Consider the following 25,597-nt stretch of genomic DNA (forward strand, 5'->3'; position numbering starts at 1 on the left):
GAAGAAGTGTAATGGTGCGTTCACAGATGAAATGATGCAAAGGCGACAATGAATGGTAGACTCCATGCATTGTTTAATCTGCCCCATGTGAACGCAACATAAGACCATATGTGCTATCCACCAGCACGAAGATAATTAAATAAGTAAGTATAATTTGTAGTGTGGGTAGATGGTGGACGACGTCACAAATGGGTAACATCCGGACTTGCAATTAAGGTGCACCGGTATCGGTATCTGCACCAATGAGACTAGACTAGTCACACCAAAAACCTAAATTTCACAGTGTTTAACAGTGCTGTCGTGCAGTGTTTAACACTGTGCTGTAACAGTGGTGCGGTGACCATTGCTCTGATCGCCGCCAAATAGAGCTGGATTTGAAAGCTGCATATATAGGCCTTTTACTCGTAAACAGAATATTTCCATTTTGTGGTTTTTCTACGTTTAGGCCTGCTATAAGATCTGAGCACTATAGACCTACTTCTCCCACCACAGTCTGCATGATGTTAGGTCAGATAAAAGGCAGAGCCGTTCTAACAGTGTATGGCTGCATGGGCTCGCTATCAGACAGAGATCATAATGGATAAAGTGCACATGATGAGAGAGCCTCTTCTTCTTGCTCGCATCCTTTTGATTTCATGTGGTGAAAATATTAGCCAATCACATCTAACCGTTCGCTAATCGCATGGACAGAGCCCTTCAGGCGATGACGTGTAAGCGTGTGTGTGTGTGTGTGTGTGTGTGTGTGTGTGTGTGTGAGAGGGGGGGGGGGGGGGGGGGGCGATTGGAGATGTGGGAAAATTAGCCACGCTGTCAGAGCAGTTAGCACTTGGCTGTAGAGAAATTGTCATCAGCATAGTGGGAAGCCCACCACTGTAGTCTCTCTCTCTCTCTCTCTTTCTCTGCCTGGGCGATCTAATTAGATGAGAAATTGCTCCTTCTTCCCCAGAGAGGCTGGCTAAAAACGGACAGACAGTGAGGCAACAATGAAGTTAATAGTAAAACAACAAAAGCATGGGGGAAATAACAAAAATAATAATAACAATAAGGCAATAATAGTATGCATGTCAACTGACGAGTAGACTAAATGACAACGTAGTCTATCTAGCTTGACTATTGTAAAAGGTTGCATTTACGTCCGTTGAAATAGCCAACACAACACGTGCTGATTGCTGCCTGGTGCGTATTTGTGCGTTTTACGCACAGAACGCTGCGCACGCCGTTACCCATCTGTGATGATCTGCAGATACAAAGCGACTGATCGATTGAAAGCAAGGCATGTTGAATTTATTGTAATAAATACATTACAGGACTAGCTGTCGCCAATAGCCTACTCTTTTTATGTTTGTCTAATCTATGCAAAATGGGAAAAGCAGAATTCTCACAACAACTCCCCGTTAGAAATTGAGACGGATATAACAAAGCACTTCGTCCAATAGTAAAACGACGAAGGCGTTGCTCTTCCTCGTAAAGCCAATCCCTGGCTGTCTCTACGGTACTTTACATTATTCTACAAGCCGAGGACAAGTCGATGCTTTCCGTATGGAGTAGCCTAATTAGAGCAGAGAGAGAGAGAGGGGGAGAGAGAGAGAGGGGCGCATAACGCGCATTATCAATCGGGGATTTGACTTGCATTTTGTTATTGTTTTCATTTACTCACATCTAGTGAAAAAGTCTTCTGGAAATGGATACTGCCAATCAGGTTCGTAAATCACTCTTTTGCCTTTCCCACTCTTTTCAATTGCATGCGTGCGCGTAATCAGTGTAATTAGACACACAGACGTGACATTGAATGTCAGACCATAGGATCAATGAATTGATTTATATCTATGTGAAAATTGTCTTTGCACAGCTTGCATCTGCGGGGACATTCCACGTGCTGAAATTACCTCTCGGATTTATCCGCGTTTTGGAATGGGTAAGTTGGAAGTTTCCCTTATTGTTTTGCATGAAATAACTTGGTGAAGAACATTTGCTTCCCCCCCCCCCCGTCGACAGTATCTCTTCGCCAAAATACAGCCAATTGGCTGTATGTAGATGGGTTGTTTGGTAATGTTTTCCCCCCGGTATATTATGATGGATGTTGTTGGGGTTCAAGTGGTTAATAATAATACCCGACCGTCCAGGCGCGCAGCGCGCAGATCCAGTTTACACTTTACAGTGGTCCCCCGTGACCAAAATGGTTGTGTGTTCACTTCAGATCTGTGCCACAGAACAAACTGGTTATAAAATATGCAGAATGTTACAGTTCGGATATCATTCCTAACTGTAACATTCTGCATATTTTTTTCCTCTCCCATTTCTGTGCGTTCTCCCATTCCTGTGCGTCTGTCAATAATTGCCCGTAAAAAATACAAATCAGAGTGTGAGTGAGAACAGCTTGATCCCAGCTTCATTAGCATATATTGACTAATAACCTATACATCGTAATTTCCAATTGCTGCATGAGTTCTTATTTATGTTCTTTGATGTATAGAGAAATGCCAATTAAGAGAGAGCTCTCTTATATTATAAGTAGTGCGCGTTTTTTTGTGTGTGTATGTGTGTGTGTGTGTGTGTGTGTGTGTCTAGGGCACACACACACACACACACACACACACACACACAAAGGAGGCGGGTGTCCATTTTAACCCCTTTAACCATATGCTCTGGCTATATGAAAAATAGCCAATCTACAAGCCCTCAAAGTGTTTGTGACTTGCTGCAAGCTTGTATATATTTAAAAAATATTCTCTTTTGGGGTCCCCTTGCACAAAGTCCTTTGAGAAGGGTGTCCAACTGTCCATCCACTTCAGATCTCTTGGCTGTCTTTTGTGTGACTAATTTAAAGATGTACGCATAATATAGGCTACAATTGTGGGTCAGAGCCAAAAAGAGCAGCCAGTCGATGACCCAAAGCACCATCTGTATGATGATGATAACACTCAGAGTTGCCTCTGTGTGCGTGCGTGTGTGACTGTGTGTGCGTGTGTGTGAAATTACACTAGTAGGCCTATAATCCCAGAGGGACTCCATACCAATACCAATCACATTATGGGAGCATTTTTATCTATTCCAGTTTTGTCGACCATCTTCTATATAATAATATCAGGGGCCGTTGGTCTAAACTCTAAAGGTTAGATGAGCGAGTTTATAAATGAAAGGTTCCCGGTTCGAAGATCAAAAAAGATCTGGGTGAGGAAGTGCATGGTCGGTCACCACCTTCCGAAACAGAGCTGGAGCAAGACTGAACCCCCTCCAATTGGCCAACAGTAAGTGGTTTTGTACTGTGCAACTTGTAGGTTTTAGTGTGAGAAGTGAAGAGAAGAATTCGTTCTCAACGAATATAGGGCATTAATGAGCAAAGAATAAATAAATAACATAAAACGTTGAAACATAATTATATGGAGATCCATGGTTTCTGCCCAACAGCAACGGAATATGACCTTTGCCGTAGCTCCTCACTTACCATCTCAAGAGGAGGAGACTAAAGCCAGGTTCCCCTGTGGCTGCTATGGTTAAGGATGCAAACAATTCAAATCATGACTTACGTATTCAATTTTTTTCAAGAAGACAGATTTGTACCCACCCAACAGTAATATCATCATCCTGTTAGCTGGACTAATGTGTTAATATAAATATATATAGAACGTGAAAAAAGATGGTTCTCAAAGTGGGGCCTGGGGATTATACTGTATCTGTCAGCATACGGAGCCAAGTGACATATTAGCTGCAAAAGCCTAAATCTAGCTTGATTTGGCCGCTAGTTTTGTTTGTGCACTCAGGTGGCACAGTGGTAAAGTGCCATGCCCATCACCGCGGAGGTTGTTGGTTCGAATCCAACGTGGTGCATCTAGCGTGGCCGAGCGTCTGTACAAACTCAATTTGGCCTGCGTTCGGGGGAGGGAAGCCGGTGGGACGGTGATGTGTCACTGCATGTATCCCTACGGGCTGGGGGCGGCACTTCTCAGCGGGCAGTGTTGGGCGGGAGAAGTAGTGCGAAGGCTCTATACGAGTCTACGTCCTCCCGGTGGGGGCTCCTCACCGGCAGGTGAGTCAGTAGATTACAACAGTGATATGTGTGCGGAGAGGAATTGATTGGCATAACTAAATTGGTAAGAAGGAAAAAAAAGCAAAAACGTTTGTTCCACTGAATAATTTTAATCATGCACATCAACTCTATAATGTCCTTATTCTGTGACGAACACTCAGCGAAAACAGCAGAGATATTCACAGTCACCATGGGTAACAATGCAAAGCCCTTTGAGCTTGTAGATCAGCTGTTTTCGGTGAAGATATTTCGTGTAGAGTGAAAACAGGAGAAGGCCTATAGCAATGACCCTGGGGTACTCCAGTCAACTAATTATACCGGTCTTTAGAGTTTAATGTGGTTCATATTGAGTGTGGTTTTACACAGGGAATTGCATTGGTTTTGTTAATAATGGAGATTGAGCCCTATTAGACAGACTATAGACAGTATAGCTTTACTCTTCAGAATAGGTCACCAGGAGGAAACATATGTTTGTCAGTCAGATCCGTTTCCTTGGCCCCGGGTGGCCAGAGGCATGTGTGTTTCCTTGGCCCCGGGTGGCCAGAGGCATGTGTGTTTCGATAGCGATTGACATTTACTTTGCTAATGAAGTCTTGAATATATCGGCTGCAGGCTGCGCTGACTGCAGTGTAACGGTCTCCCCCCATTAGTGCTTTTTTAAAGCTTTGGATGAAGTCTGCAAAGGGCTATGACAAAAATCCATTTTAGACGTTTTGTTTGGAGGATTGCAAGAGAGCTCTCTCTCTCTCTCTCTCTCTCTCTCTCTCTCTCTCTCTCTCTCTCGTGCGCGCGCGTGTGTGCGCGCGTGTGTGTGTGTCCTACCCCATTAGATAGCACTTTTAGACTTAGATAGCATTTGAAACAGACTTATAGCATGTCATGTAGACAGCACAATAATTGTATTGTATGTAGTCATAGTATATATGTATAGTTTATATGTATAGTGTCATTATATAGATATGTTCTAGTTACGTTCTTAGCTTACGCATGTTTCATGATAAATGCATTTTATATATGTGATGTATTCCAATGCTTTTGTTCTTGCCTAATGTAAATCGCTCTGGATTAAGAGCGTCTGCTAAATGCCTAAATTGTAAATTGTGTGTGTGTGTGTGTGTGTGTGTGTGTGTACGTGCGTACGTGTTTGTGAACCGTGCGTGTGAGTGCCAGCTCTCGGCCTGTTTGGCACGCTGTTAGTGGATGACATATTACGCTTCAAACGGCTTTAAGGTCCCCTTCTCTCCTCCATCCAGCAAGTCATGCAGAAGCTGTCCTTTGAGATGTGCCCCAACTCTTCATCTTGTGTGCATTTCTTTGCTTGTGTGTGTGTGTGTGTGTGTGTGTGTGTGTGTGTGTGTGTGTGTGTGTGTGTGTGTGTGTGTGTGTGTGTGTGTGTGTGTGTGTGTGTGTGTGTGTGTGTGTGTGTGTGTGCGTGCGTGCGTGCGTGCGTGCGTGCGTGCGTGCGTGCGTGCGTGCGTGCGTGCGTGCGTGCGTGCGTGCGTGCGTGCGTGCGTGCGTGCGTGCGTGCGTGCGTGCGTGCGTGCGTGCGTGCGTGCGTGCGTGCGTGCGTGCGTGCGTGCGTGCGTGCGTGCGTGCGTGCGTGCGTGCGTGCGTGCGTGCGTGCGTGCGTGCGTGAAATTGTAGCATTGATTGGGCATGTCGTTGCTGTCGGGTGGAAACCTTGTATGTCCAAAACAGTTCCTTTTTTATTATTATTTTACAAACATTTTCAAATTGTGAATTTAGCCCTGTGTACAAGCTCACAAAACGCGTCTTGTAGATCTGATATTTTCACTACTTTTTGCGGCACTCTTGGATGAAGTAGTAGGGCATTCAGTAGGGAGAAGAAAAAAAACTTTAAATATGGAGATCTGAGTTTTCTGCCCAACAGCAACAATATTATGCAACTGATGTATATTCATCACATGAATTATCATTAGCATAATTATTACACAGTGAACGCCATCATATCAATGGCCTCCTATAAACGCTGATGATGAGTCACCCTCGTGAATCCCAGGCCGATTCTAACAGTGCACCCCCACAAGATCAAAAAGAAGGAATTAAGAAAATTCTAAAGATTTTAAATAAATGCCGGACAAAGTACGCACATTTCCATTTGTTTATTGGCACACACCAATTTTTTGTATACTGGAGTTTGAGTCTGGCACTCCACGGAAAACCATTGTTGATGCGGAACCTCTTTTCCTCATTCCCCTGTCCTGTGATGTCAGCGCCATGTGGCTTGCCCCGGGGTACACACACACGCACACACACACACACACACACACACACACACACACACACACACACACACCTTGCCTCGTGACATCACGCCTCGTGACACGCTCCATATGTCAATCTGACATCATCAAATCCTCTACTGGATAACCATACATGGAGACTGGATTATCACCTGCATATATGGAGCCGGCCAGCAACTCTACATCTGACCTCATACCTCAAACCCTTAGATCTCCATATATGAAGCTGACCTGGTCTGACATTCCATATGTTGATCTGACCTCATCAAACCCTGTACACTCAAGTCACGGTCCATATATATGGCCGCCAGTACAAAATTCATTCCATACGTTGATCTGACCCCCCATGCCAAAGCGCCAGCGCTCGCCTATAGCAATCTGCCATCTGCCGTCACCCAGGCGGATGCGTGCACGCGACCTCGCCCTTTAGGGGGAGCTCCTCAGGGCGTCTTACTGGTAGTAGTGTAAGTTTTATAATGAGAGGTTGATGTTACAGTCCCTCCTACTGGTGACATGCACAAACATGCATGCATTGCATACAGTACATACATGCAAGTATACACAAACACGATCATGCATGCAACAGTGACTGTGGATGAAAGAGAGGAACAGAGTGAGGAGCAGAGAGACTGGCAACAGCTCACACATATATCAACATTACGTTTTTTTCTTTTTCTTTCTTCTTAATTTAGAGTATCCACATTATTTTGAGGGCCGCTATCCCCTCCTATGTCCAGCTTTGAGGGTTTGTGTAAACACAAACATTGAAGACAAAAGTGAGGACGCAAATTGTGATTGGCCAGAATGACTGACTGAGATGATGATCGTCCCATCCCTAATGGCAGTAGACTTGGCAGGTCAAAGATATGTTTTATCCCTATAAACATCAGCTATTTAGATACCTCAATTAAATTTGTGTGCATATCAAAAGACAAGTGATCAGAAAGCAACCTGTTATACGTCTTCTTTTAAATATGTGTGTCTCTGCTGTCAGGAAGAAACCACCTAACTTCAAAATGTTCACATTTTTCAGGAAATTAAGAAAACCATATATTTTGAAAACAAATCCTCATCAAAGTTGGTGTTGTGACTTTATATATTGTAAATTACTTGCATGAGAGGGGTGGTGGAGTTAGCTGCTTTAGCAGACAGTTTGCGGGGCCAATTGAGTTAAGATGTTTTGTCTGAAGCTTTTTACTACTTTTCATTGGTTCAATATTTTTTAACCAACACACAGACGTAAAGGGTGTTCAATAGCACTGATGAAATAAAATAAAAACTCAAAAATGGAGTTAGGTGGTTTCCTCCCGACAGCAACAATATGAGGTCGCAAAATGTGTTTATTCATAAGCTGGACTGTGTGAAGAAATGGGAAACTGTTGAGATATAACACGCTTCAAAGATATATGACAAGAAGAAGAGGCTTGTCCAGCCGGCTCTCATTGACTGCAATGTAATGCCTCAATGGCCTCAAACGTCCGGTTCCATGTTTGCCTCCAGACAGTACGTGTCTCCCATGCATGCGTCAAGTGCTTCTGCCTTATTGTCATTTCTCTTGGGTCTGATGGGATATATTAACAGATGTGTCCCCTTTTAATACGTATGCTTGGGTCATGGTAGGCGACTATAGCTCCGGGATCTGACGGGATATTTCCTGATGCGTCAGGTCAGAGTTGAGTTGCTGCATCCTGTCTCAGCTCGGTGAGCAATGATGCGGTCTGCGCAGGGAAAGGTCGGCCTGTCTGTGGCAGACATGAATGGCCAATGAGGCCGCATCTCTCTCTCTCTCTCTCTCTCTCTCTCTCTCTCTCTCTCTCTCTCTCTCTCTCTCTCTCTCTCTCTCTCTCTCCCCCTCTCTCTGTAGGTGCTTTTCCATCAAGAATTTTCGAAGCATGTTTTTCTTGTTTCCATCCACTGATAAAATGCGCTTCTTGGGAGATATTAAATAAGCAGTAGGTGGCGCTATTTTGCCAGTCAAGTGAGACGCATATTATCTGACATTTATTTTACCGTTTGATGTTCTGTTAAGACACTATTCCCGATCTGAAATCTGATAGCATCACACACACTACAGGATAATCTTACACGATTATCTTATCATGTCACACACACACACACACACACGCACTTACCGGGGGAGAGCAAGAGCGCCTGCAGACAGATAACCTCGCGTCACCAGGCTTTCCACCTCGGAAGCATACAGAGGCTTCGAGAGTGTACGTTTATGTATCCACATCCCACCCACGCTCCCATTCACTCCACTAGTCCACTGACTCACCATCGCGTGTTTTTTCTGTTCTAAAGCGATATAAATGCGAGTGCAATGCTTTCTAATTAGAAATCTTTTCCGCAAGTGTTTCCATACCCCATTTGCGTATTTCCTTTTTTTTCTCAATATAGGCCAAAATAAACCCCATTCAAGCGCAAAAGTGTTTTTGCGAAAAATGAAGACTTGTTCGCATTTTGAGGTGTTTCCATTCAGGATTTTATTCAGGCAAGAGCCTTATTGCGCAAAACCAGCTTGTGTCTGTCACTGTCTCTCTCTCTCTCTTTCCGTCTCCTGTTCAGATCTGAAGCGCAGAACGTCTGCTCTGCATTCCACTTGTTACTTTTTAAGGTATTTTTCTAATGAAAATCTAACAAAGACTAAAGGTCAACAAGGCAGTTTGTCTTTTGTATTATAGGTATGGCCTTTGCATATTATTTTTGGAACATTACGAGATTCTTCTTTCTCTTTGTCTTTGTCTCTCTTCCTCTCTCTCCGTCTAATTTTTACCCTAACCTGAATGTTTAGCTATGATGTCTAAACATATTTTTCTAACCATATAAAACAACCATTTGTCTGTGAGGGCCATATAAAATGTCTTCATGTCTAGTTAACTTCTACTATACTACTACAGCACGCACGCACGCACGCACGCACGCACACACACACACACACACACACACACACACACACACACACACACACACACTTTGCAAAGGGTACTTTCCTTGCATTTGTCAGTGATTTATTATTTTTAAGTGGACTTTACCAGAGCTAGACACATGTAAATGAAAATGCACAAACACGCTACCACAAACTGAGTGTACATCACGATGCACACACACGCATGCACAATTGCACCCGCATGCACACACACACACACACGCACGCGCACGCACGCACGCACGCACGCACGCACGCACGCACGCACGCACGCACGCACGCACGCACATGCACACACGCAAGCACACACACACACACACACACACACACACACACACACACACACACACACACACATGAAACAAGCCAAACACAAATCAAGAGTGTTAAATGTATGTGCAATTACAGAGCATTAAAGAGATATGTGAACAGAGCTGTGTCACATTGCATTAGAAAAACTGGCCCACAAAACCGAGCAGTTATGTAACAGGATCGACAACTTGGTTTAAACTAAGCGTTTGGAAAATATGGCAATATATTCTGCCATGGCTTGGTAGGCAATAGATTTCCAAACACACGCACGCACGCACGCACGCACGCACATACATACACGCACACACACATACATACAGTAGCTAATAGTAGCCTATAAGTGTGGCGACAGTCACCGCAGGGCACACACACACACACACACACACGCACACACACGCACACAGGGGCCGGGCTGCAGGTCACCTGACTTCAAGTAGCCATGGAAACCCCACTGGGAGAAGACGACCATCAGGGACCAGAGAGACACTGTTAAAATAACATGGAGATTCTCTGCCTGCTTGTTGTGGTCAGTCAAGCTTACAGTTGAGTACACAGAGAGAGAGAGAGAGTGAGTATCAGCATCAACATTACTGTAATGTCACTGGCTTTACCTATTAAGACCTGAGGACAAAACGATGTCTGCGTTTTCTGAACAACTTATGTTGTACAGTATATCAGTGGCAGTCAAACCTTTTCATGTCATGGACCCCCAAAATGGATATTACTGTATGTGTGCATGGCCGCCGACCCCTCATCTTAACACATTTAGTTTCAGGGACCCCACAGACGTAAAGGTTTTGAGTTAAAAATGTTCGCATTAAATATATAATATATATTCAAAGATTTTCAAAAATAGCAGATCTACAAGTTCATAGTACGGCACGAGGTGGCGCACTATGACCTTGTATATCTGCTATTTTTGAATAGCCAATTGAATAGCAGCCACGTCCCGTCCCGTCGTGCAAATGTGTCAAAACTGTAAATCTAATGATTTGAAGCATATACTGTATATAGTGTAGTATGCTTAGCAGAAATTTAAATTAATATTTTATAGATATTATACAATATATTTTCGTGAACGGAAATGACGAACAGATGACAGCTAGCATCCTTTCTCAGCTTTCGGGAGGCGAGGTTCCACAATCCCCAGGGGTTCCTTGAGGGGGTTCCATCCAGGGGCTCCCCAGAAAAATGTTAAATAGTTTGGAATGAAAACCAAGCTTTTGCCATGTGGAAAAAAAGCCTGCTGGTGTGACGTGAGGTTTAGATAAATATGGCTGCACTTTCACTGTTCTGTTCACTCACATTTGTACTCGTACCTACATGTATCCCCTGTCTTCTTGTTCACACGTTCCGTTCCACTCTCTCAGGTTGTTACGAGAGCCTGTACAACACGTGTCACAGTTTAACAACGGAGCCGTCTCTATTGTGTGCATCAGGCGTGTGGAGTCTGCGTGTGATGGCCTCTTGGCCCTCTGTTTTGTACTTAACTAGCTGCCGTAAAATTGCTCATGTTGGCGGACCATAGCGATTGCTATATTGCTTCTGCCTGACTGACTGGAGTGAGAGGGGTATTTTTACCATCCAGCGCACACACACACACACACCCACACACACACACACACACACACACACACACACTCATAGTGACTTAAAGTACATGTATGCACATACAGTATAATCGCATATCTACGCAGACAGGCGTGCACACATTCATGTTGACTGTGTGTGTGTGTGTGTGTGTGTGTGTGTGTGTGTGTGTGTGTGTGTGTGTGTGTCTGCCTGCAATGGCACGGATTTGCCACGGACCCACATGCTGCATCCACAGTGTCGGAGTCGGAGGCTGTTCATTGTTGTTCAGTTAACTGTAAAAAATGGAGAACACTCTCCCAATCAAACAAACACTCCAATCCTCATAAGATAAGTATATATTTGGGAGGAAGTTCAGCGCTGATCATTAGCATAATAGAGCTTATTCAATACCATATTAGGAAAGGGGGGCTAAGCGAATATAATGAGATATATCTCTCCTCCCCCCTATCTCCCTCTCTTTCTCCCTCTCCCTCTCTCTCTCCTTCTCTCTCCCTCTCTCTGTCTATCTCTCTCTCTCATCTCCATAAAGGGTGCCCCAGATTTTGCTCTACCAGACGGTGACTACAATTGAAACATGTGCACTCAACACTGTGATGATTCCTATCATCATTGAATGTCGCAGGCGGAAGCCATGTGCTATATGTGGTTGGCACTCATTGATGAATAGTACTGTACTTTTAGCCTGAATGCCACTTAGCATCATCAACATCATCATCATCACCCTCCCCCAGTGGTGGAGAAGAACTCAAAGTATTTATACCACAATGTAAACATACTCTGTTGAAATAAAAGTTTGGTATTGTGAATTTACTTGAGTAAATCTATAGAAGTAATGTACTTTATATACCAAAAATAAATAGTACTCTTTTTATGCAGAAATGTCTAAATTTAAAAAAAAATAGCAGATCTGCAAGCTCACAATATTTTGCGTTAGCTTGTAGATCGTCTATTTTCAAATAGCCAAATTATAAATGTGTTCTTAGTTACTTCCCACCGCTGCGCATCCCCTTCCCCGCTTCACTGCATCTCTTCTCCCATCTCTCTCTCATTGCTGCGCATCCCCTTCCCCGCTTCACTGCATCTCTTCTCCCGTCTCTCTCTCATTACATCCTCCTATCTAATCAACTGCCTTTGTTTTTCTTCTTTTTCGTCTCTTTTGGCTTTTCACAATCTATGTTACTATCTATTGTCTATTGTTTCACAATCTATGTTCTTCGTTACTGTGCCATTGCACTTCAACAATGTTGCTCCTTCCCAGTCCCATGTCTTTCTTCTGCACTGTGCACTAAATATACCATCATTTAGTCACTAAATGATGGTTCATGGTTCAATCACTCCATCATTCGTAGTTTTCGTGAGAAGAGAGAGCATACAGTAGATGACGTATAGGGTATAGAGCGAGAGAGGTATATAAGAAGTAGAACATAGAAAAAGAACACAGGTCAAATAAACAAAGGGCGGCAGTGGCTCAGGAGGTAGAGTGGGCGTCTTGGAATCCGAAAGTTCCAGGTTCGATTCCCAACTCCTCCTGCCTGGCTTTGTGTCGAAGTGTCCTTGACCTATAGAGTAAGACGCTGAACCCCTAACTGCGCCCGATAAGCAGGTTGGTGCCTTGCATGGTTTCCTCTGCCATCGGTGGGTGAATGTGAAATACATTTTAAAGCGCTTAAGGAGAAAAGCGCTACATAAATGCCATTCATTTACCAAAGCTACGCATATACAGATGGCGTGTGTAGTGGCAGGTATATATTGTACATCATGCATGATGTTTAGAATATTATTATCATCAAATGCAGGTGTACAGTAACATGCTGCCCTGAGGCGAGGTTAAAGGAAGGAGCAGCAGGTGCACTGTTCTTAAGGTTCAATAGGCCAATTCATGGATCAAGGGAACAGGGAAGTAAAGGTGCTATAACCACATGTTCACATAATATAATCCACCTCAGGTAATCCAGCATAGGGAGACTAGACCATAAGGGAAAGTATTCCAGTGTGACAGCCTAGGCCAGCTTGACTGTAGGTGGTCTATTTTGGGCTGAACTTGCCAAGTAAGGAAATATGAAGGTATCATTATTTCAGCATATCTCTCCTGTCGGGCTATAAAACCAGCTACCGCTATGTCCAAAATATTAACCTTTGGAATTGTGTTGTTTTTAGAACAACACCATACGGCCTCATCAAAGTTGGTATGGTGACGTTATACATTGTCAGATACTTTAATGTGTCCTTATATTATCACCACTTTATCCAAATACAGCTACCGACGATGTCACTGGTATAGGCATTTTTCAGAACTGTCCACAGCTCTCCTCTGAGACAGAATAATGAGGAATAGTGAGGACCAATTATACGAAGAAGATAGGTGAAGTGGCCCTATGGTGAAGTGGCCCTATGGTCTGCTGAAGTAGACAGTATAGAAACATTCACTCGCAGGCTGTTTGTTTTCATTCCTGTACTTGTCATTCCAGGTTTATCGTTATCGTTCTCTCTCTAGTCTCACCCACTCTCTGTCAGTGCCCCCTGCCCCCATTTTACCCATCGCTCTTCTCCTCTATCCCCCTCCCTAACCCACCCCATGACACCCTGCCCCCACCCCCCCACCCCCTTTGCTCCATCTCTGCTTCCCTGAGGAGGCCAGCTGGGAGAGGCAGATAAACACACTGGGGGCTTAACACACACACACACACGCACACGCACGCACGCACGCGCACACACACACACACACACACACACACACACACACACACACACACACACACACACTCACTCCAAGATGCCACGCTCGCCTGTTCAAACGCCCCAGCCACAAATGAGGAGAGGGACTAAAAACCCGATGCCGAAAATCACAGGGCGACGAGGCAGCTGCAATAGAGAGGGAGAGAAGGAGAGGGAGAGAATAAGGATAAAGGGTGTGTGTTTGGTGCCAGATTGGCAATAATTATAATTTCAATAATTATAATTATCAACATGTGGGTCAGTGACGTGACACCCCTAAAAAAGTGTTTTTTAAAAACCTTTAAATAACAGGAATAAAAATCATTTACTTTTGTTCTACTCACTCTCATCTTTATGGAAACATATTTTGTTTTTAGATATTTTATTGGAATCAGAATGTATTCAGCATTTTGTTGTACTTGTGCCTAAAATCATCATATGGTGTGACATGACAATAATCGTTTATAAAATGAAAATGGAGTACACCTTTCTTAAGTTACTCACTTTATCAAAGTTAGTTATCATAACTAACCTGTAATCCACTATAGTTTTGTGAAAATTTCTTAAATCTGTATATTATCTTGTCGGTCTTTCAACATATTTTGTATTTATTGTGACACAACTTTCTCTAAAATTACACAAATATTTGTGACTCTTCCTGATACTATTTGCTATGTAATCCATTAACATTAATGGTTTCATCATTAATAAAGGTATGATTTTTCACTATTTAGAACGTCACACCAAATGATTTAGTGTCACACCGTATGATCATATCTTCATTTCTCAAAGCAAACTGTGTTTTAACCTACCTATTAGTGAGTACTGAACTTTACAGATTGATTAAACAATTACTCAGGAAAAACAGCAACAGGAAAATTGCTTTAACATTGAATAACATGCAAATGACTGAATAAAACAAAATTTAACACATTTTATTGTGGATAGTTGCAGATTTTAGGTGAAGCTGTTTAAAACAAATGTTTAAATGGACAAAAGAAACATGGGTCTTTGTTATTTATTGTTATATCTGTAGGAAAATACAGTTTGCATCATATGGTGTGACAAAAAAGTCATATGGCGTGACAGGCAGACAGTCACACCATTATGATATAGTGTCACACCATATTATGTTTTCTGCACTTAACATAACCTTGAGGCTACTAGCTACACATTAGCATGCTAACAACATGCTAGCTATAACAAAGCAACATAGATTTACATGTAATTATGACCAAAAAATCTAATAACTTTAGCTTTTTTAATGAAAAAGGTGTCACACCCACAGACACTCGGATGAGTCGCATTGGTCAGCGTTCCAACAAGATCGTATTTCATGGAAATGTTAAAATGATAATTCACCACAGACACCTGTCATGCTATTGTAATGCAAGTGCTGAGCAACCTTACTGAAGAAGGACCTCTCTATCCCAATGGGTGTCCAAACAATTGCCTGTTGAAATTTCCCAAAATGGTGTCACACAATATGATTTTGGTTTGGGGGACAAAATCTTTTTTATCAGAAATTACTGAAAACATTATGCTTGGACTTTGAAAAGATTAGGCTCACAAATAGACATCTATATTATATTTATGGAATTTTTAAAATAATTTTAGCATTGTTTCCCCTTTGTTTTATTCAAGTTCCTACTTTGAGAAACAGGGTCAGGACAGTCGCACCATATGAGTTTTGCTATGTTTGGTTGACAATTCTGAAGAAATGAGGAATGAAATGTTTTAATCTTGAGTATGTTCACATGAAGCATAATGTCCTGCACAATATTCAGAAGGTTTTTGACAAATATATTTTTTATTTATACGCGTTTGACACTGAGGACAGCAAAGGACAGCATGTCACGTCACCCACCCATGTGTAATATAATTTTACACTTTATTATGCAAAAAATACACAAATGTACGATACTTTGCCATATCACAGTTATGAATTACTAACTCAGCCCATGAAGTCTTGAATTCATGGAGGTTTGTGTCGCATTCCTGATCCAATATTTATTGAATTAACTGTAAACTGAGGCAAAAGGCAAAACCATACAAATAAAAATAAAATTATAAAATCCAAAAACAACTCTTCAGTGTAATCACTGAAAGCATGTGATCGTTTTAAATATATTTTCTCTGTTGGGCAGAAACATCTTATCTCCATATAGTTGAGTGTTTTTAGCTTGTAGATCTCCTAATTTAGCTATTTATTTTTAATTGAATCTTGAAAAGTAACAGTTTGGACATTATGAGGTTTCTACCCGACAGAGACACTATACAATACAATAGTAGTAGGCCTATTGAAGATTGGCCAAACATTTTTACTTAAAATCTTTTACTTCTTCATCGTTCATCACACGCATGTAAAGCGTCTTTGAGTACTATAGAAATATAGAAATATTTTTGGGGTGAACTATCCCTAGTACAGCATATTTTGTGACATCGTTTATGTGTGCCTGTGCTCGCACATTTCTTTTATGCATGCTTTTTGTTGGCGCTTCTGTACTGTGTCTCTCAACAATCACGAGAGTTGTGGAGGGGAGAAGAGAATTCCCTGCAGTGGTCTCAGCTGTGTGCGTGGCACGGCATCAGCAAGCATGCAGTGTTGAGGCTACACCTGAGGCCACGGATTGCCTGGTGTTGTCACTGTCATTTCATTTTATTGGACCATTTGTTGTCACTCAAATCCTTGCGATTATATCAATTTAACTGTGCTTTTGGCATTGAACATGCAACATGTAAATAAATAAAAAATACTTTGATACTTTTTTATGTTTTGTTTGCCGTAGCACATGGCCTTACGGCCGAGCTACACTGGGGACAGAATTGGCACGGAATTGCTCTGCGGGCTAGGCAGCCCTTCACCTCGCCTTCAGAGGGGAAAAAAACAGTAAATGCGGAACTCCCCGCGGGATGGACATATTGTCGGTGCAGACACCTAGCTGCTTCCGTTTCACGGTACGGTTCCGTTCGTCCACTCCCAGTGTAGCCCTTAGTACCCTCAAAACATGTATTATTTGTTTTAACCTTTATTTAACCATGCAGTAAAACACATTGAGACAAAGGCAACAACACCAAAGCCAAGTCATGAGATTCCAGGCCTGCTGTGTGTCCCCCGGCCCTCGTGGCAGCGGTGGCCGAACGGATAGCGGCGCGGTCTAGATACCGGAAGGTTCCCAGTTCGAACCAGCCGTCCGACACGTTAAAATTACCACCGCTGAAATGCCCTTGAACAAGGCATCAACCACTACGATGAAATGTGTTCTATGAGCAGGGCCTGGCTGGAAACAAGTTCTTGAGCTTAGCCCAGATACCCTGGGTAAATATAGATTTCATTTCATTTCATTTCATTTCAATTATGTCTGTATGAATGTAGGGTCCTTCTCGCTGTTTCTGCTTTCAGCCACAAGGTGGCATCAACCACCTGATAATGTACTTGATTGCTCAGTCTCTCTCACATGTTGTGAATACTGTGTATTTAGCTATTACAGTCCTAAATTGAACATAAAATGTTGGCCATTTTACAGATTTGTATACACATACCATAATTGTATGTAAACATGGCATCTCAGGGTTTTAACACCTTTTGTAGGCTCTCTTGTACCAATACAATTTCACCAGAATCAGATGATGATGATGTAGGCCAATCAGTGACAACAGATTTTTTCCCCCCCTCAGATCAGGACTGTAATTTGGAATTGCAGTGGCTGGCAATTGCCAGACCCTATAGCTTTCACATTAACTTCAATAGTTAGTTTTATCATATTTCCTCCACCTCTCTAAATTATGGCTGCACAATATATTGTTATCGTAGCCTATCGTTATCGAGGTATGAACATGCGCAATGTTAGTATTGCAAAAAGGCAACTGTAAAGCGATATGATATATTGTCACTATATCGATTCGTTTTTTGAGCAATGTTTAGTTTTCAATGTTGCAACACTTAAAATATAGAATATGACATTTTAACGGTAATATCGTATCGATATCGCAATATTTGTAATATTAATAAATGCCTAGATATGAATTTTCTTCCATATCGTGCAGCCCTACTCTAAATGTTAATTGCAGATTCATCAGATTTTAGGTCAATGTTTATAGAGACACTTGTTTTCTTTCTTCAACCATATATTTATAAATTGCTTAAAGGAGCATTCAGTGATTTGGGTGATTTGGAAAAAACCCCGGTCCACCCAGTAACAAGATGTGCACATCTTGATCATGATTGGAGGAAGGCCCCTCTCATCCTGATTGGATGATGGCTTTGCCACCCAAAGCCCAAACTGAAACTAGGGTTTTTTTGACCCCAGGGGCTCACTGGGGACAGGGAGGAACTCCTTATATGGTCAGCACACTTTATAGTAGGGAGGATTATCCAAAAAATAAGAAAAAATAAGTTATATTTGAATTAAGTGAAATCACTGAATATACCTTTAAACTTTTATTTAGATACAAAGTGAAAGTGGAAGTGATTACACAAATAAATGAGCAGACAACATTTAAACTGGAACACTAAAAATTGTATTTCTGTTTATCAAAGAGTTGGAGAGACATGAGACCCAGAACAAACACTCTATTGCAGTGATTACTATCACAATATAGTGCTTAAACCTTTTAACAAATAACCTTTTGTTTTAACCAAAAAAATATCATAAAAAATACCTTTAAAGCATCACTACTTAACCTTTGCTTATTTTATTTAATCTGTATGGTAGAGTAATAAACTTCGGGTACAGTAAGGATCTCACAATCACTAGAGGGATTCCTATTTAGCTAATTGCAAGGCGCTCAATTGTATCACTGTTTAATTAACACTGTGAAAGTGTCTATCTGGGCCTAATGGACTGAACAAATGCAGGAGATGAGGGTCGATACGGCGATGAACAAACGGAAATGATGCCAATTGGTACATAAATGGGTGGAACCGGTGGTGGACAATATTAAATACTGACAACGTCCAAGGTTTAAATGTTACTGCTGTACGGACAGCAACAGTTTGTTTGTTTGAAACAGAAAATAAGCTCTTCATCCTGCATCTTCCTAGCCTGATCAAACACAAATGTTTGATCAAACCATGTGACTCCCATTGGAAAAGCATTGTGGTGGCCCAAAAAAACAACTAAACATTGCTTGATTGGTGTTTGGTACGTGTGAATGAGGCCTCAGGCTGCATCTCAGGCTTCGTACACACCTTTCGGACACACAGATCTGTCCGACCGACCACTGATTACATTTTTATGATTTGATGCCTCCATGTCCCACAATGCTTTGCGCGATTTGGGCGGTGCTACGACACGCGGAAATAGATGCACATATGTTCAGTGTAGTTTTCTTGACTGCAGCAGCAGCTAGCAGTAGTTTGTCGAGGCCGTTTTTCACACTCAAAGTTCACTTAGAAGGTCCGGATCAAGGACCAAGGACCAAATATTTGCATTTTGATTTTGGTCCGTTTGGTGTTCACACTGGACTTTGTAAAGCGTACCAAATATGTAAACAAATGACACGTGGACATGTTAAGCGAACCAAATAGTGAAAAAAAGAAAATAGGTCATTTTGCTACGGAGGGAAAAATAACATGAGGGGGTGCGGGAAATCACTGTACAATTTTTGGGCGCAAACTTCAGTCACACAGAGAGAAGAGAACAGCAACATGAATCATGATTGCAGCAACAACTTGAAATTGCATGAATTCTTAGTATTTTATTAGCCAAATAAGACAACAGATGAACAGAGGAGCAGGTGTTTGAACAATAATGTGCTTGCTGCTGGTGCATACAATTCACCGGAGACGTATAGCCTACAACAAAGTATCCCCGAATCCCGATAAAAAGGACTTTTCTTCCATGTGTGCACCTTAACCTGATTCGATATAGGCCTATGTTATTTCTGCGCATCAAATCGACGGGCATTTCCATGTCATCTTATGGTTTAAACTTGAAGCCGTGCTGGTCAGTTAAGCTTCAAGTCAGAACAGCTCCGCTGCAGTTGAGTTGACCTATATCACGTCTTTTGCTATAGTGATGTAATCAATTAATCATTTAGGACCACCTGTGTAGCTTATTTAACATTTGCTCCATTGGCTCTTTATGCGTGCGGCCGTGCGCTAGAGCGAGACAGGATGATTTTAAATATTTCTCTGTCTGCGTCTCTCCCATAGAGCTATAAAATATATCGGGTACTCTATGGTCTCTCCCCCCACATGTGCGCGTGTCATAACTTTGCGTGGTGGCGGTGGCGCATGCTTAAAATAAACAGATCTACAAGCTTACATCGTGTACCATACCGTAAGTACCATTCGTGTCGATAACTTGTACATCTGTTATATTTGCGCATGTGAACCTCGTACGCTGCCATTACATTTCTACTCTAGGCTACTCATAGACATATATGCGTCTACTATTAAAATCAATAGTGATCCCCGTAAAAAAGACATGCTTTTAGAACTAATTATTAATGCAGCCTCACAACTGCCGAGGCCCGACGGCTATTTTGGCTATCGTCCTGTATTTCTGTATATAGAATAGAACTTAGTACCAGACTGTACTCACTCACTGGAGACAGCCGTGCGCAACTTGGACTCTCCAAGTTACGCACGGCCGTAGCCAAAAGAAGACATACAAACAAGCGATATAATAGTCTGTGTCACGTAACTCAGAAGACTACAGCCTAAACCCCACCCAGTGCTGTCAAGAACGGAAGTTCTCTCCTATTAGTTGGCGGTTAAAAAACACCCTTCTGTCCGATCTGAAGTCCCACCCTGTTCGTTGGCTGTTTTGACTACAAGGTGTTAGGCTGCGTACACACCTAAAGAATGTTCGGTCCGTGTGCGATGCCTGATTGCTATTTGATTGCTGCTCCAATTCATTTTCAATGGGAGTCACGTCGTTTGATCGGACAAACCTGTCCGATGTGGGGGCGGAGGGCACAACAAACACACCGGACACCTTGTAGTCAAAACAGCCAACGAACAGGGTGGGACTTCAGATCGGACAGAAGGGTGTTTTTTAACCGTCAACTAATAGGAGAGAACTTCCGTTCTTGACAGCACTGGGTGGGGTTTAGGCTGTAGTCTTCTGAGTTACGTGACACAGACTATTATATCGCTTGTTTGTATGTCTTCTTTTGGCTACGGCCGTGCGTAACTTGGAGAGTCCAAGTTGCGCACGGCTGTCTCCAGTGATGAGTCCAGTCTGGTACTAAGTTCTATTCTATATACAGAAATACAGGACGATAGCCAAAATATCCGTCGGTTCACATGCGCAAATATAACAGATGTACAAGTTATCGACACGAATGGTACTTAAAGTATGGTACACGGTGTAAGCTTGTAGATCTGTTTATTTTAAGCATGCGCCACCGCCACCACGCAAAGTTATGACGCGCGCACATGTGGGGGGAGAGACCCGATATATTTTATAGCTCTATGGGAGAGACGCAGACAGAGAAATATTTAAAATCATCCTGTCTCGCTCTAGCGCACGGCCGCACGCATAAAGAGCCAATGGAGCAAATGTTAAATAAGCTACACAGGTGGTCCTAAATGATTAATTGATTACATCACTATAGCAAAAGACGTGATATAGATCAACTCAACTGCAGCGGAGCTGTTCTGACTTGAAGCTTAACTGACCAGTACGGCTTCAAGTTTAAACCATAAGATGACATGGAAATGCCCGTCGATTTGATGCGCAGAAATAACATAGGCCTATATCGAATCAGGTTAAGGTGCACACATAGAAGAAAAGTAATTTTTATCGGGATTCGGGGATACTTTGTTGTAGGCTATGCACCAGCAGCAAGCACATTATTGTTCAAACACCTGCTCCTCTGTTCATCTGTTGTCTTATTTGGCTAATAAAATAATTATTAAGAATGAATGCAATTTCAAGTTGTTGCTGCAATCATGATTCATGTTGCTGTGCTCTCTGTGTGACTGAAGGTTGCGCCCAAAAATTGTAGACAGTGATTTCCCGCACCCCCTCATGTTATTTTTCCCTCCGTCGTAAAATGACCTCTTTTCTTTTTTTCACTATTTGGTTCGCTTAACATGTCCACGTGTCATTTGTTTACATATTTGGTACGCTTTACAAAGTCCAGTGTGAACACCAAACGGACCAAAATCAAAATGCAAATATTTGGTCCTTGGTCCTTGATCCGGACCTTCTAAGTGAACTTTGAGTGTGAAAAACGGCCTCGACAAACTACCGCTAGCTGCTGCTGCAGTCAAGAAAACTACACTGAACATATGTGCATCTATTTCCGCGTATAGTAGCACCGCCCAAATCGCGCAAAGCATTGCGGGACATGGAGGCATCAAATCATAAAAATGTAATCAGTGGTCGGTCGGACAGATCAATGTGTCCGACAGGTGTGTACGAAGCCTTACCAATCTTCTTGGCGTCAAACTGATCCACCTTTTCACACAGCCTGACTGACCTCCCCAAGGACTGCTTTGAACTGTGTCTGGTGACAAACCAACGTGTCACATTTGGTTATGGCTGACGGAAAGAAGGTTCCAGGACCTATTTGTAGAGCAAGAGCATGGAAGCCTGGGAAGTCATGAGACCCAGTTTTGATTCCAGGCCATGCCAGCAATGTTATGTGTCATTGTGTACTGAGCAGGACTCTTGTAGTAGACTATTCTATCTATTTTATTCAATTGTGGAGCACTTGAAGTCTCTCCTAAAAATGTCCCTCCCTTATAAATGAAATACAGCTACTTTTGTAGATATACAAGACAAGTATTCAGTGTGTGGACACTGGACAGACAAACAAAATAAACAGCTATGGGTAATGGGTAGCAACAACACTAACACTGATGGTAGAAAGATGCTCAAAGAGAGAGATTCGTTTGTGCATTTGTACATGTGTGTGGTCAGCTTATAAGATCCATCTACTAGTGACTGACCGCAATTATTACTTTTCTTATACGAGATGAATGATTGGCAGCGACCGGGCCAACAGTGCCGGAGATTATGCTGTACACGGACAGACGGACACGCGGACGGACAGGGTGCAAAACATACTCTGTCCCCAAGCCTTCGGCCTGGTGGAGACAATGAAGCAGTCAGCGGTTACTGTTTGCACAACCAAGTATCGTTCTCTTTTTATCTAATTATGGCAAAGCAGGGGTCCAGAGAAACATATAAGCTTAACCACTTCAGCATCCGTATTGTGTGTGTGTAAAGCTTTTGCAGAAAATAGCTGATCGACAAGCCCACACACACACACACACACACACACACACACACACACACACACACCGCATTGTGAGTTTGTCTTATCGGCTATGTTCAGTGAAAGCTTTCTCCATAACAGAAAACAGAAAAGACAGAGCTGAGAGACTCCGGTGAGCCACATAGGGTTTAAGTGGTTAATAATGAGGTCTCTTTGGACCAGACTGAGGAGTAGGCAGGAGCAGAAACAACAACCACAACGTGGACATTCTTTCAATCTATAGCACAATAGGAGTGTTTTCTGGAGTTGTTCGCTGGCATTGACTCACTCGTCAACATTACTGATTCACATTCAGTCACGAGTTGTTATTGGAGAGTGTGTGTGTGTTGTGTTGGTTGAATATCTGAATGCAACGGCCCATTAGGCTTATAACCTCTATGAACCATGGAGCAGAACACAAACGTTTGTTTCTGTCAAACTTTCTCTGTCTTCAGCTCTAAGGGCATGGTCACACCGCACTTTTAGTCTACCTATGAGGGCGGATTCTGCCAGTGCTTTTCAATGGCATACATGTTAGTCATCAAGTCAATGGCACTGACCACAGGGATCGATCTGGCCCTTATGTTGAGGACCAAGGACCACATACATAATACTTTACGCAAAACTTAGGCTAAATCTCTGCCTATACAATTAAAGGAACAGTAGCACTAGCACTTCCCCCATGTTGAACTTGTTCATACAATGGGACCTCAGACTCCTCACTAATGCTCATTTTAACATGGTACCATTTCTGTACTTGCTCTTTATCTCATACAGTAGGTGAGCTGTGGACAATTCAGAAAACTGCCAAACAATGACATAATCTATGTTAATTTTGATGTAATTATTGATGCAAAGACAATGGCTTCTATATCAGCATGCTAACATTCCAGGACTCTAAAGGCTGTGGTTTCCATTCGCTTGGAATCCCCACTGTCGTTGGTATATGTAGGCACTCTAAACTGTCCACGGCCCACCTCTGAGACACACCCAAAGCAGATAGAAATGGTGCAACTTTATAAGTAGCATTAGTGAGGACCAACAATATGAAGATATGGTTGAAAATGGCCTGGGTGGCCTGGGCCGGCCTAGCGGTCCGGGCACCTAGGCTGCTAATCCAGCCTGACAGCGTGTCGCGGGTTCGACTCTCGGTCCTGACGACCTTTGCTGCGTGTCACTCTCCATCTCTCTCCCCCCCATTTCCTGTCAGCTTACTGTACACTATCAAATAAAGACAGAAAAAACATATCTTAAAAAATAATAGAAAATGGCCTGGGTGATGTCACTGATGTGCACCTATAATGTCTAATTGGAGTTTGTCTTCTCGATAAATCAATTAACCTAGATGAGCAAGATTTAGTTGTTTATAGGTTATAATAAGTATCGGTTTCAATGTATTTTCGGTTAATTACATTCACTCTTCCTCTCTCTCTTTCTCTCTCTCTCTCTCTCTCTCTCTCTCTCTCTCTCTCTCTCTCTCTCTCTCACTCTCTTCACACTCCCTCCTCCTTCTCCCTTCATTCCTTTACTTCATGATAACTGAGCAACAGGGAGGGAGAGGAAGAAGAGAGATTGGGACAAGGAGTAGAAAGATGCAGTGCTGTTTAATTCTCAGTGGGCTTCTTGTAGTCTGGGTTTCATTGTCAGCATGGCAGCGAGCGCTTCTGGAACTCCTATAATTTAAACTAGCAGAGGTTTGGATCTTCCCGTCCTAAATGTGTATGGTGATACTTGCTCCGGTAAGTTCAAGTTTACTATACAAGGCATAGAGTCAGATGTTCAGGTGCGTGCGTGTGTGTGCGTTATTTTTTTCTATTTATGTTGTCAATGGGACAGATGTTTATTGATGCTAAATGATTAGATTTTGGATAAATTGTTGATTAGGCATTTCTGGAAGCAGCATAGTGGAGATGACTTTTGGCAGGTTCACTGGCTTTGCCTTCCCTTAGTGCCACTTTGTTAACAGCGCCTTTGTAACCCATGTGTTTCAAATGCTACACGTGTTAACATTGTGGTCTTGACCTTTGACTTTACCTTTTTTGTTGCTGCTTTTTTTTTTTTTAGCTTGACATGTTTTACTTCACGGACAAACAAAAGGCCAATGAACAATTTGTTGCTGCTTTTTACCCCCCTACCCAATTTAGTCATTATGCCAATTGATTCCTCACCCCACACATTTGCGAGGAACTCCCCTCACACAGTGAGGGGCCCTAACCGGGAGGATGTATAGCCTTCGTTCTACTCCTCCCGGCCAACAATACCTGACGGGTGCCGCCTCCAGTCCGTACACCTCGGCGGTTGTCGGCAGGCACTTAACCACTGCTTTTTTATTTTTACCCAAAAGTGAATCACCTATTTGGTGTACCTACTGATTGTTCTCATTTAGTTTCATGGACACCTGGCTATCCTCCGTAGTCCGTACTAGAGTTATACCTGCCATACATTGTGCGTGCGTGCGCCCCAACCATGAAGTGCTTTAATTGAATGATATTGATTCAGTGTTGTGGGCAAACATGTTTTGTTTTTGATACCTATGATCAT

At 42.5% G+C, this 25,597-nt stretch overlaps 2 protein-coding genes across 4 annotated transcripts in view; one reads left to right on the forward strand and one right to left on the reverse strand.

The window, feature by feature from the left end:
- LOC306930283 (lysophosphatidic acid receptor 6-like) overlaps positions 1-25,597 on the reverse strand; it is a 60,718-nt gene that overhangs the window by 8,749 nt on the left and 26,372 nt on the right. Inside the window, exon 1 of one of the 2 annotated variants that reach the window (XM_079511153.1) lies at positions 1,658-1,686. The exons of the other annotated variant lie outside the window; for it this stretch is intronic. The gene's annotated coding sequence lies outside the window, so the exon portion shown is untranslated. Of the gene's footprint in view, positions 1-1,657; positions 1,687-25,597 lie in introns of those variants that run through there. 2 annotated transcript variants of the gene reach the window in all.
- Positions 1,548-25,597, forward strand: part of synpra (synaptoporin a) — a 31,139-nt gene continuing 7,089 nt past the window's right edge. The window contains exons 1-2 of one of the 2 annotated variants that reach the window (XM_079511157.1): positions 1,548-1,699; positions 1,850-1,915. In XM_079511157.1, the coding sequence (XP_079367283.1) occupies positions 1,682-1,699; positions 1,850-1,915 (84 nt within the window). In that variant the 5' untranslated portion in view covers positions 1,548-1,681. Of the gene's footprint in view, positions 1,700-1,849; positions 1,916-24,659; positions 24,796-25,597 lie in introns of those variants that run through there. The other variant, XM_079511158.1, reaches the window with a different exon arrangement.

The sequence above is a fragment of the Electrona antarctica genome (genome assembly GCF_951216825.1).
Source record: "Electrona antarctica genome assembly, chromosome: 9".
In the NCBI taxonomy this organism is placed as follows: Eukaryota; Metazoa; Chordata; class Actinopteri; order Myctophiformes; family Myctophidae; genus Electrona; species Electrona antarctica.